General features: G+C 44.4%; 1 protein-coding gene across 1 annotated transcript; it reads left to right on the top strand.

Annotated features, from left to right (window-relative positions):
- Nucleotides 1–3,688: 3,688 nt before the first annotated feature.
- LOC122913924 (cytochrome P450 2G1) lies at nt 3,689–13,991 on the top strand. The gene is made up of 9 exons (XM_044260570.1): nt 3,689–3,868; nt 4,460–4,622; nt 5,946–6,095; nt 7,619–7,779; nt 8,019–8,195; nt 9,137–9,278; nt 10,991–11,178; nt 11,296–11,437; nt 13,810–13,991. The coding sequence occupies exons 1-9, from the start codon at nt 3,689–3,691 to the stop codon at nt 13,989–13,991; spliced, it is 1,485 nt and encodes a 494-aa protein (XP_044116505.1).

The raw sequence follows: 13,991 nt of genomic DNA, 5'->3' as shown, positions 1-13,991 counted from the left end.
TCAGTTGGTTAAGAGTTTGCCTTCGGCTCAGGTCATGATCCTGGAGTCCTGGGATAATGTCCTACATCGGGCTCCCTGCTCAGGGAGTCTGCTTCTCCCTCTGACCCTCTCCCTTCTCATGCTCTCTCTCTCTCAAGTAAATAAATAAAATCTTTTTAAAAAAATGGCAGATTGGGGCCAGATTGCCTGGCTGCCGGCCCCTGACTCCTCCTAGCTGGTGACCTTGACTTAGCCCTCTGCATGCCTCAGTCTCTTTCTCTGTGCAGTGGAGATCGTAGTTGTCCTTACCGGGTGGGGTTGCTTTGGGACCAGGTGGGTGTGTGCCCAAGTGCTGAGACCATCCTGGGACATAGTCAGTACTCTGTAAGTGTCAGCTGGGGCCCTTGTCATTGAGGTTTGTGGTTGGGATTCCAAGAGATCTGCTCTGTCAGGGCCTGACGTGTAACACAAACTAGAAAAATAATGTCTCCTGTCTGCTGGCTGCTCACAAGACTTGACCAGCTCTCCAGCCCTTTGATGGGACCATCTCTCTGGTCCCTGACGCCCCTCTGTTTCTGCTTCAGGCAGGTCCTGGGATCCTTCCCTGGACTCCTGCAGCTTTCTGTGTCTCTGTGTCCCTCTCCCTGACCTTCTGTCTCAGGCTCTCAGCATGTGTGTGACTCCCTCCTCTGCAGCTCTATTTCTTGCTTCTCTAGATCTCTCCTTGTGTCCAGCTCTCTCTCTCTCTCTCTCTCTCTGTCTACACATCTCTGAGTGTTCCTTAGGTCTGGCTCTTCCTTTCTCTGTGTCTTTCCCTCCAAGGGTCAGTCTCTATCTTGTATGTTTTTCTGATTCCTTCTCCCTGTTGCTCTGGGTCCTAGTTGACCCCTCCCTCCTGTCCCTTCCCCCCAGTCTCTCTCTGATACTCTGTCTCTCTCCTTCTGTCCCATGCCACTCTTTCCCTCTTTTGTTTTTTGTCACTCTGAGATCACTTTCTTTGCTCCCTTCTTACTGACACATGTCCTTTGCCCAGATCCCTCTCCTTCTAGCTGGAGGGGGTTGATTATGTAATTGTTTGTTATGCATAGCAGCTGACTGTGGGGGATGAGGAAGAGGCCAAGAAGAACATTTTCTTTCTTCTCACCCTTCCTAGTTCTCTCTTTTTTTCTCAGTCCACCAACCCAGCCTCACAGATGCTCTCCCAGCTCATTCTCCCTGGATTGGGTGCAGAGATCAGATAACTGCTTCCCCCAGCCTAGAAACAGAATAAACAGGTCAGAGGCTGCAGTCATGGGGAGCTTCCTGAAGGAGACAGGCAGGCACCAGGGCTCTCTCCCAGCTCCTAGGAAAAGTGCCAAGCTGTGCAAACAAGGTGGTAATGGAAACTTTGGGGAACCATCCAATTCAGCTCAGTTAAAAGTCTGAGCACAGAAGGAAGGATGGTGGAGGCTACCCCAGCCCACTGATTTGGGGCTTCAGCAAGGGAGACAGTGCTTTGGGTTCTTAGCTCTTCCTGGAGACTCTTGGTCACCATGGTGCTCCTGAAAATTTGGTAGGTCTCTGCTCCTCCCACGGAAAACAACAGTAAGTAGCTACCTTCCCAAACCTCCATTTCAGCAACAGGGACACCCCCTCCCGACACTCCACTCATAGTCTCCCTCGCTCTTAGATACCTACCAGCTGGTCCCATCCCCAAACCTTCCCTGAACAGAGGACCCCCAGGCAAGTCAGGGGTGGGAGAGAGTTTCTGGAAGGACAAAGAGGCATGCGAATCCTAAGTCTGCCCTTGAGAGCCCAGTAACCTGGGTGAGTCTCAGTCTATTTGTGTGGAAAATGGGAATGATGCACAAGGACGTGGAGGTCCATCAGAGTATGACAGTCACGAATTTAGCACAGTGCTGGTGTACAGAAGAGGCTCAGGGATGGGCAGTCCCCACCTCTTCTCCCTGCTAGTCCAGCACCCAGCGACAGTCTTGCCCACGCCCTGCCCTCTACCATAGCCTACCCTAAACTTTGCTCAGCCTCCCTGCCCTAGCCATCTGCCCCACTTACAGCAAATTCCTCCATGAGAACAGATTTCAAAGGTCTGAGGAGCCTGGGTTAGAGAGTAAGTTGGTTGTTGAATGATAGTACTGGCACCGTGCTGATGGCTTTCAATACATTTAGTCCATACAAACCTCCAGGTTTGGCAAGGAGGAACTGTTATGGGTATTCTCATTTTATGGAAGGGGAAAATGGAGGTTCAAAGAAATTAGGTGTCCTGTTCCAGAACCCACTCACCAAGAAAGGAGCAGAGGCAGAATGCAAACCTGGTTCTCCCTGACCCTAGAACGTCCATGACCTTGGACATGTTCTGAAAGGACAAACGTGGAGGATGCCTACATTAGTGAAGGAGGAGTGCAGGGGTGAAGACACTGAGCAGAGAGCTCAGAGGAGACTACAAGTTACGTAAGCTCCACAGCCATGGCGAGCTCCCACATGGGATCCAACCCCCAGGGATTTTAATCCAAAGGTATTCAGGTTACCAAAGTAGTTGAGTCTCTGTAGCCAGGGCCCATGGCCAAGGACGGTTCCTTGTTCCTGGGGACCTGGAGATCTGAGACGGCCTCACCCTTTTCCTGTTTACCGCATGTCCATCCTGGTGAGCTTTATCGTCTGGAAGCATGTGAACAAAACCAGCACGATACCCAAAGGATTCACCTCTGCTGTGTCCGGGAACCTGTCTAGGACCCCCCTTCCTATCCCAGACCTTCCTAAGGATGAGTGTGTCTGCCAAATATCAACTCTGTTGTTTGCTGATTGCTTTTCTTTTGTTTCCTTATTGGCCCTGGGTCGATCCCCACGGCAGATGCCATGTTAATTGTTCCCTTACATCCATTTATCCCTTCTTTCTTTAGTAATAGAATCTCTGAATTTGAGCTCAGCTCAAGCCCATCTACGGTAAATCAACTGGGCATCCAACTCTTGGTTTAGGCTGGGGTCGTAAAACCAAGGTGGTGAGATCAAACCCCATGTTGGACTCTGCCCTTAATAGAATCTGCATGAAATTCTTTCCCTTCTGTCACCCATCCCACCTGTTCCTCTCCCTGCTTGCCCTCTGTCACTCTCTTTCTAAAAATAAATAAATAAAATCTTTAAAAAAAAAAAAAAACCTTTTCAATTGAGTTATTTCTTTTGCTATTCTAAATCTTCATCATACTGTATTTTTAAAGAAATTGATTAGTTAAGCAATGAGAAAGGAGTCATCTTTGTTCTTTACCAAGACTTTATAAAACAATATGGTTACTCTATTATTGACAGATTCCAGAAACTGAGACCAAGAGGGTTAGGTGACTTGCCAATGGAGAAAAGATGGAGTGGAAATTTGAACCCAGAATGTCTGATTCCTAATGCAATAGTCTAAGAATGATGTTCAGCTGCCTCCCACATCCCACCAAGACATGTTGAACCAGGGGTTGAGCTGAGACTGGAAATATGAAGAAAGAGGGATGGCCCCAGTGGATTTCCCTGTATGAATTCAATTCATCTTTATTCAGGTGGGAGATTAGAGGTTATATAACAACCCCCCAGATAAAGCAATATCCTCTCTAATGGCATCCATACCCGGAAAACTTAAATCTCAGGGTGTTCAGATTTCTGCACAGCTGATTTCCCAGAACATATTTAAGCAGAATCTGGTTCCCTGGACACAACCCTTCAACCTGACACCATGGAGCTAGGAGGGGCTTTCACCATCTTTCTGGCACTCTCCTTGTCTTGTCTACTCATCCTCATTGCCTGGAAACGGAACAACAAGGGGGGTAAGCTGCCCCCTGGGCCCACACCAATACCCTTCCTGGGGAACGTGTTGCAAGTCCGTACTGATGCCACTTTTCAGTCTTTCATGAAGGTAAGTCTGACTACTCCTCTCACAGAGCTGGCAACAACTAATTCTGTAGACACATGTATAACTTTGTAACATCTAAAACATAGACTCTTAGAAACATAGACCTTATAAACCTTAGACTACTAAAATTCCAGAATCTTAAACTCATGGAAACACAGACTCCTGGCACACTGGAACTTAAGACTCTCATATCTGAGGACTTCAGAATCACAATACCTTACACCCTTAAACACAAGAACTCATGCGCTGTGATGGACTTAGAACTTTAACACTCAGTATCATGAAATCTCAGGGTTCCAGAAATTGAGCATTGCAGAGAGAGAAGCATAGATCTTGGAGTCCAGTTCATCCAGGTGCACCATTTTACAGATGAGGAAACTAAGGCTTGTGGAGGCACTGGGCAGGGAGGTCTTGCCCAGGATCACAGGACCCAAGGCATCTGTACCTTTTGCTCAATAGTCTAAGCCCAAGACTCACCTTTATCTGTTATTCCTATATCTGTACCCTCTTGAAATTTCCACCCTAAGGTCCTTGATTGATATATACTTGGTCCTCCACTCAGCTCCCTCCACTTATATCTTCCTTTGCTCCCAGCTCAAGGAGAAGTATGGTCCAGTCTTCACTGTGTACATGGGTCCCCGGCCAGTAGTTGTTTTATGTGGACATGAGGCAGTGAAAGAGGCCCTGGTAGACCGGGCAGATGAGTTCAGTGGCCGTGGAGAACTGGCTTCGATAGAGCGAAACTTCCAAGGTCATGGTAAGTAACAACGACAAAATGATGATAATATACTTCGTATGTCCTGGATTCTTTGATAAGTCCTCTGCATGAATGACTGCATTGACTCCTTTGAGGGAACTATTAATGTCTTACTAATTTTGCAAATGAGGAAGCTGAGGGTGAGAGTTTGGGTAATATCACACAGTAAGTGAAACAATTTTGTTTTGAACCCAAAACATCTGACTCATGAGTATCTGCTGCATTACTTCTGTTTTTAATGGATTAGTGACACTGTATACCCACTGAAGCCCTGACAACAAATATTACTTCTTATCTCTCTGTACATACATACACACCCAACCCATAGGTCCCTGCTGCCTCCACTTAGGGATATACCTTTCTAATATGTCCTATACATCTACCTCTAACTGTTCACACTCTTCAATTTCAAACAGCCTCATGCTATTCTTTCCATATTTCCATCCATCCATCTATCCCTATCTATTTTCTCCCATTTATCCACTTCTCCATTGATCCATGCATCCTCTAAAAACATCCATTTATTAATTAGCCTTTCTATACAAATATCTTTTATCCAATTTATCTGTACATCTATGAATTAACTTTCCATTCACCCATCTATCCACCATTCTATCCATCCATCCATTCACTAACCCTTCTATTATTCACCCATCAATTAACCTTTCAAGTAAATCTTTCCAGCCACTTATCCATTCATCCCAAACCCTCTACTCATTAACACTTTACTCACCCATTGAGTCTCTTATCCATCATCTATCAGTCATTCCAATCAAAACTCTTCCTTTCATTCATTAATCCACTAAAATAATTTCATTAAATTTCTAAACATTAATTATCAATCTACACACATCTGATCATTTCAAAGTGTTACTTACTAGAAGGTGGGTATATTGATGTACAGGTATGAGCTTCTGTTGCATGTATGCATATATCTAGAGAACCCAAATGGTGTACAGAAGATAAAAGTAGTTCTCCATTCCAAGGTACCATAAATGGCATTCTCTCTATACCCCCTCTCCCTTCCTATGTATCCAACCAGTTATTTATCCAGTTCTAGGTCTTTATCCTGTAATAAACTCTCCATGATCTCCCTCAATCATTCCTAGCCTGATTTCCTTTCCCTCCATCTCAATCCTAGACTGTTTTTGAGGGTCCCGTAGGGAGGGAACTGTGGTCTCTCCGTCAAGCCCGGGAGGTTGGGAGGGGCTTCCCTGAGACCAGAGTCCAGAGCTTTCATAATTTGTTCCCATCCTTGTGTAGCACAGAGTTAGACACAGGAAGGGGAAGGGAGGCAGGAGGTTGACCCAAAGATTCTGGCAGGTGTAGCTCTGGCTAATGGAGAACGATGGAGGATCCTCCGACGCTTCTCTCTGACCATTCTTCGGGACTTCGGAATGGGAAAGCGGAGCATTGAGGAGCGGATCCAGGAAGAGGCTGGCTTTTTACTAGAGGAATTACGGAAGACCAAGGGTAAGGCGGCGGGGGGGCCGGGGGGCAACAAGGGGGCAGGGCTAAAAGATGAATGGTTATTATAAAGAGCTCAGTCATAAGAAGATGGGCCTTGGTGGGAGAAGGCTCTAGAATGGGAGAAGATGAAAAAGACTAAGGGTTTATTGAGATTTCTAGCCAGGCTCCATGTTAAAAGTTAATGTGAAAGCCTCTCAGAGACCACTTGTTCAGAAGCTTTAATTAGTGGATCTCAGGGATTTTGTGAGCTCCTGAAAGCATGTGCAAACTTTTGCAATATGTAAATTTGTGCCTTTTTCCGATGACAGGATCAAATTTAATTACACATATATGTATACATATAGTACATATACCCAACCCATAGGTCTCTGCCACCTCCACTTAGGGAATACAATTGTCATAAATACATAAATACATAATACAATTGTCATAAAACTACATAATGTACAATTTTACCATCCTAACCATTCCTAAGTGCCTGTTCCAGTGTATTTGCATTGTTGTGAAACAGATCTCCAGAATCTTTCATCTTGCAAATCTGAAACTCTATACTCATTTGATTATATTTTTTAAGGAATCCAATCCCTGCCCTGAAATTAGGTCTGGAACCAACAGGATTTAGAGGGAGAAAAAAGACACAGCAGCTTAGAAGTACAAAGAGGAATAGATAAGATATAGCAAGAGAGAGAAATTTCTCTAAATCAGAGTTTTCCTTCTAGGTTTCATGGGTGCTAACTAAACAGTCTACATGAAGGCTTTTTTTTTTTTTTTTAGATTTTATTTATTTGACAGACAGAGATCACAAGCAGGCAGAGAGGCAGGCAGAGACAGAGAGAGGGGAAGCAGGCTCCCTGCTGAGCAGAGAGCTCATTGTGGGGCTCCATCCCAGGACCCTGCAATCGAGACCTGAGCTGAAGGCAGAGACTTTAACCCACTGAGCCACCCAGACACCCTGACATGAAGACTTTGAATGTCCATTGTACCCCCAGAAATTACTTGCAAAATTGTGTATTTGTGAATATGAGTGTTGTTCTAGAAAAATTGTTCCCAGATCTGGTATCCTGTTTTAGATGGTGCAGATGAGGCCAAAGGAAGAATTTTCTTAATAGTTCAAATGGAATCATTGCTAGAGATACACAGAATCCAGCCTTCCTTTTTTTTTTTTTTTTTTAAATGTGTCCCATACCATGACTTCTTTCCCAAATCTGTGACTCTACAGCACAAACACAGTTAAATAACCAAAAGTAATGATTAAACTCCACCAGCACTTTCTGGGTGCTTATTACATGGCAAGGACAGTGCTAAGCATTTCACATGGATAATTATATTGAAGCCTCAGGTTACTAAACCAATTTGGTTACTAAACCAATTTGCATACTGGGAAATCTAGACTCGAAACACAAAAAAATGAAGTAACTAACATGTGCTATTACACAGTGGAGCCAAGACTTGTATCCATGATTGAATGATTCTCCATCCCATGCTCCTAATCACTGTCTCCAACCTAGACAATTTCTCCCCTCCAGGTTCTCCCATCGAACCCACCTTCTTCCTGAGCCGCACTGTCTCCAACGTCATCAGTTCTGTCGTCTTTGGAAGCCGCTTTGACTATGAAGACCAGCAGTTCCTGAAGCTGCTGCAGATGATCAATGAGAGTTTCATTGAGATGAGCACACCCTGGGCACAGGTGCCCACTAAGCACCTCCCTGCCCACTCCCAATCTCAGTGAACTAAGCACCTGCCTGTACCTCACTTAGTCCTCCCCACAACCTTGGGAGGCAAGGATTGATACACCTGGAGCCTCCAAGAAGCAAATGGACTCAGACCCAGATCTGGGTGTTGAGCCCAGCTAGCTGACCCCAGACTCAGCCTACACTGGCCCCAGGTGCCCATTGCTGACAAACTCCCTTTGCTTATTCCCCACAGCTGTATGACATGTATTCCGGGATCATGCAGTACTTGCCAGGAAGACACAATCGCATCTACTACTTGGTAGAAGAGCTCAAGGACTTCATTGCCTCTAGGGTGAAGATCAACGAAGCATCTTTTGACCCACAAAACCCTCGGGACTTCATTGACTGCTTCCTCATCAAGATGTACCAGGTACCTCTTCTCCAATCCTTTTCTCTCATCATCCTATTCCCTAGTACCTGCAACTTTTACCTGCAAACCTGTTGGAGTTAAAAGAGCAAGCATTGTTTTACATTGTTGGATCTTATTTATAGATGAGATATAGAAACTATGAAGGCATACATACACTCTTACGCTTTCATTTATTTTTTTAAAGATTTTATTTATTTTTTTGACAGAGAAAGGTAGTGAGAGAGGGAACACAAGCAGGGGAAGCGGGAGAGGGAGAAGCAGGCTTCCTGCTGAGCAGGGAGCCCGATGTGGGGCTTGATCCCAGGATCCCGGAATCGTGACCTGAGTCGAAGGCAGACGCCCAACGACTGAGCCACCCAGGCACCCTACTCTTACGCTTTTAAAATAAACTTTGAATCTAGAAAATTTAAGAGCAAGGATACTTAAAACTTATAACTTTCAAATCATTTGTGATTACAACTACCAGAGACTTACAAATACAGAAAGCCAGAATGAGTCTTTACAGTCTTAGAATTTGAGAAGCTTAGACTTTGAGAATTTGAGAAGCTTAAGAGTTTAAGCTTTAAATTTAAGTCTTAGAGATGTAGAAATTTAGAAACTTAATACTTCTATATCATAAAGTCTTGGAATTTTAGAAATTTATGTATTTTTTTATTACACTCAGCACTTGGAATTTTACAATTATATAGCTTAATGTCCTAGAACTTTCAAATTTCTACTTTTTCTCCTCCCATTTTCCCCACTGTCCACTCCAATCACACTGGCCTCCTTGTTGTTCCTCTATACATGGGGGACACTGCTGCCCCAGGACCTGTGCTCTGGCTGTTTCCTTTCCCAGATAGTCACTTGGTTTAACCATCTATTGTGTTTCCACAAAGGGACAAAATAAGAAGATAAACACAGAAGAGGGTGATTCTGTGTCCTATCCTTCTCATTTTCAGGATACAAATAATCCCCACACAGAATTTAATCTCAAGAATTTGGTGCTGACCACACTCAACCTATTCTTTGCTGGCACAGAGACTGTGAGCTCTACACTACGTTATGGATTGCTGCTAATGATGAAGTACCCTGAGGTGGAAGGTGAGTGTTCACCTGAGCTGCTTACCTGGTGACCCCCACTCCCAACAGGGAAGAAGACATAATCTTGAAACCTTAGAACCCCACGGTCATACACTCTTCACACTCTGGAATCTCAGTGTACAGAATCTCACCTCTGACTTAGAAGGCTATTTAACTAATCTTCTACTTGGTGCCTGTGTTAGTTTCCTATCGTTGCTGTAATAAATTACCAGAAATTTAGTAGCTTAAATTAGCATAAATCTATTATCCTACAGTTCTGAATTTCGGAAGTTTACACAGGATTTCACTGGGTGGAATCAAGGTAGAATCAGTTTCCTTGCCTTTTCGGCTTCAAGAGCTGTATTCCTTGCATTCCTGGGCTCATGACCCTTGCTTCATCTTCAAGGCCAGAAGCATAGCATTTTCAAATCTCTCTGCCTCAGTGCTCACATCTCCTCTTACTCTGACCCTTCTGCTTCCCAATTATACAGACACTTGTGATTTTATTTAGGGCCAATCTGGATAATCCAGGATAATCTCCACCTCTCAAGAGCCTTACTCTGATGATGTCTTCAAAGCCCCAAATTTGTCCTCTATGGTAACATGCACAATTTCTGGGGATTAGGAGGTAGTTACCTTTGATGGTCCTTATTTAGCCAACTATAGTGCAGGAATCCAATAGAATCCATCTCCAATAAATTGCAGTGTGGTCTTGTTGGGTAACTCTAGTGATGAGGAGCTCATTCCTTGCTTAAAGAAAACCCCCAATATTGGCATCTCTCCCTTCTAATGCAATTCAAAACAAGCCAAAAAAATTTTCCTGGTATAGACAATGGGAGAGACTAACTTGTTTCCACTCAAACTTTTCTAGCCCCTGCTCCATTGTTCTTGTGTTTTACCAAATGATAATAATAACAACTAAATACCTAAACAATCAGATATTTAACGGACACCTGCTATGTGCCTAGGCACTATTCTACTTACTTGCATGCTGCATTTTAGGTAAAATTTACAACTCTAAACTTGTTGAACCATCTCATCCATTTGGAAGATGAAGAAACAGAGGCTCAGGGTGTCTAGGTAGCCTAGTGGGTGGGGCCTCTGCCTTCTGCTCGGATCATAATCTCAGGGTCCTGGGATCCATCCCCATATTGGGCTTTTTGCTCAGCGGGGAGCCTGCAATCCCCTCTCTGTCTGCCTGCCTCTCTGCCTACCTGTGATCGCTGTCTCTGTCAAATAAATAAATAGAATCTTTAAAAAAAAAAAGAAAGAAAGAAAGAAAGAGGCTCAGAAGGTTAAGTCATTTGCCTCAGAGTCACTCATCTAGGAAGTTCAGGGAGGAGTAACTGCACCAATAGTGTTCTTAATTCCTGTGACATAATTGCTGTCACTTGCTTCAATCCTGTCCTGGTTATGTGTTGTACCTTTCCTCCATCCTATCAAAAATCTGTGTATGACAGCCCATCTGGGACCAAGACACTGCCCTGCTCTTTAGTACTTGCAAGATAAAGACCAAACATCCCAGCGGGCACTCTAGGCTCCAGGCTGTGTGCCTCCCATTGGTCTGGGAGCACCCCACCAATGATGGGGTTAAGAATAAAGAGGCATTGCAAACACACGTGGTGTGCTCCCTCCGGATCCACAGGTACTAAAGATACAAACCCATAGCCTAGCCTTGACCTCCAGAAACACCTCCTGTATCCTTGTCTGCTATGTTTGCTGGCCCCTTCTAGCCAAGATCCATGAAGAGATTGACCAGGTGATTGGACCACACCGGATCCCAAGTGTGGATGACAGAGTGAAGATGCCCTACACGGATGCTGTGATCCATGAGATACAGAGACTGACAGATATTGTACCCATGGGTGTCCCCCATAATGTCATCCGGGACACTCATTTCCGAGGCTACCTTCTGCCCAAGGTAGAGCTGGGTCTCATTGTTACCCCTTCTCCCTCCATCTCACTCCTCTCTCCTCCGGGTTCCCTGCCCCCATCCTCCAACACTGATTTCTCCTAACTGTCTGAATTTCCACCCCAGGGCACTGATGTGTTCCCACTGCTTGGCTCCGTCCTCAAAGACCCAAAATACTTCCGCTATCCAGATGCCTTCTATCCTCAACACTTCCTGGATGAGCAGGGCCGCTTCAAGAAGAATGAAGCCTTTGTACCTTTTTCCTCTGGTAGGTTTCTATGGTCTGAGTTCCCCCCGCCCCCACCACAGGAACATGCTAGATGTGACCCCCCAATTCTTGGTCTGTTTTCAACATTCAGGTCTGGATGGAAAGTTGAATGCTATTTTCCAGAATCATGGGATATTAGAACCATTAACTCTGATAATTAGAAAAGGTATAGTACTAAACAGATATCAGCAAACTTTTTCTGTTAAGGACGGAGTAGAAAATATTTTAGTTTTTGCCAGGAGTAGAATCTCAGTCTGAACTATTCAACTAACCCCCTTGTGCCACAGAAGTGACCATGGACAGCACAAAAAATGCATGAGAATGTCTGTGATACAAAAACCTTTATTTATGAACATAGAAATTTGAATTTCATCGAATTTGCACATGTCAGAAAATGTTATTTTTCTTTTGACTGTTTTCAACCATTTAAAGATGTGAAAAGCATCCTTAGTTTTGTTGAAGAACAAATATTCAGTTGAGTAAATTTGAATATATATTTGGCTTTATTAAATATCAAGCAGCATTCCAACTAGTAAGTAGAGGGCAGCCTTAGGGTTGTAGAAATAGAAAGTCGGTATAGGGAGGAGAGTGGGCAGGAAATTATTAGCAAAAGAAAAGAAAGGATTGTTATAGACAAGATCACCTTCCCCTAGGGGAAGGGCAGGGTTTTAAATTTTTATTTAAATATAATTAATTAACATATAGTATATTATTAGTTCCAGGGGTAAAGTTCAGTGATTCATCAGCTGCATATAACACCCACTGCTCTAGACATCACATGCCCTCCTTAATGCCCTTAACCCAGAATTAAGAGTGTCTTAAGGTTTGTCTCCCTCTCTGACTTCATCTTGTTTTATTTTTTCCTCCCTTCCCCTATGGTCCTCTGGTTTGTTTCTTAAATTCCTCACATGCATGAAATCCTATGATATTTGACTTTTCTGATTGACTTATTTTGCTTAGCACGATGCCCTCTAGTTCCATCCATGTCTTTGCAAATGGCAAGATCTTATTAGGCGGTGTAAGACCCGCGGATCCCCTTACCCAAGAATTCAACACTGCCACAGGATGCAAACAGCAAGAGGTTCTTTATTGTAGCGCAGGCGCCTGCGGGTGGTCAGCAGCTCCTGCTAGCTGAGCACACCAGGCTGGGGTGGTGCAGGATTTTTATAGACAGATACAAACAAGTTTTGGATGGGGCAGAGTTGATTGGCTGACAACTTGAACATTTGAAAAAGGCATACTTGGTGTTTGCGGATTGGCTTTGGAAGACCCGCGCGCGAAGAAAAAGGCGGGGAGGGGGAGTGAGTAGGGGGAGTTGGACCTTATTACTCAGCAGAGAAGCATCCTGCCTACGTGACTATGTGGCCCCCTGCCTCCTGCCTATGCCTCGGCTATTAGCAGAAGGTATCTTGTTCAAACAGGAGACCAGTATCACCCCCTAAAAGCCAAGGTTACAGAAAGGCAAAAGAGCAGTTAATTAGTTAACTGGGGGAAGGGTCTTTCAGCGGATTACATCATCTTCTTCTAGTGGGTGGAGAGGGTCCATGTGGCAGATCACTTCGTGGGTGCAGATCAAAAAATTCTCAACTAACTGGTTAAGACTGCATTTCTGGGGGAGGTTGAAATTAGCTCAGATATTGAGCGTGGGTTAATGACTTGGCCTAATCTAAGTGACTCCATTTGGGGTGTGTGATTTTCTTTTTTAACAGTTTGCAGGTAGTATAAAAAATAGGCAGCAGGTGGATTTGCCTGATGAACAGGAGCTTGTGACCGATGACACATCACCTTAAGAGAGTATTTTAAGTATAAGCCATATTCAATCAGTGCAGTGGTTAGGAAACAGAACCCCCACCCCACCCTTATAAAGGTTGGAGTCATAGGTGAGTTACTTCCATTTCCTGTCTATAAAGTGGGGATTCATCTTTTCAAACCATTGGAAGGGTGACCAACAAATAGTAAGCATTATTTAAGGGTGAGTCAGTCTTTCTTTCTTTCTTTCTTTCTTTCTTTCTTTCTTTCTTTCTTTCCTTTTTTCCCCCTTCACCAGCATCTGACACCTAACAGGCATTTGGTAAACCTTTGAGAAATTTAAATGAACAGAAACTTCAAATTCGAGGTTTTTTTAGAGCCATTCCTTCTTGGGATCTGATGGAATCAAGTCATCAGAGAAGTAGCTGCCATGCGTTGGCAGATCCTAGAGGAGCCCACTGAGTCTTTACAATAACCCCACAAAGCAGGTATTAATTATCATGAGCCCAGGGATGCTGAGGAGGCTCTGAGCGGTGATGGGGTGATGGGGCCAGAAAGCTCCACAGGCCCTCATGATCCCAGTGCAAATATGAGCCACCCTCCATCCTCCCCTGTGCCCACAGGAAAGCGCATCTGCCTGGGCGAGGCCATGGCCCGCATGGAACTCTTTCTCTACTTTACGTCCATCCTTCAGAACTTCTCTCTACACTCGCTGGTGCCACCCGCTGACATCGATATCACACCCAGGGTCTCAGGCTTTGGCAATATCCCTCCAACCTATGAGCTCTGCCTCAAGGCCCGCTGA

Source organism: Neovison vison, chromosome 7 (assembly GCF_020171115.1).
Source record: "Neovison vison isolate M4711 chromosome 7, ASM_NN_V1, whole genome shotgun sequence".
In the NCBI taxonomy this organism is placed as follows: domain Eukaryota; kingdom Metazoa; phylum Chordata; class Mammalia; order Carnivora; family Mustelidae; genus Neogale; species Neogale vison.
The sequence above is the reverse complement of the archived record's forward strand: the minus strand, read 5'-3'. Positions and strand labels throughout refer to the sequence as shown.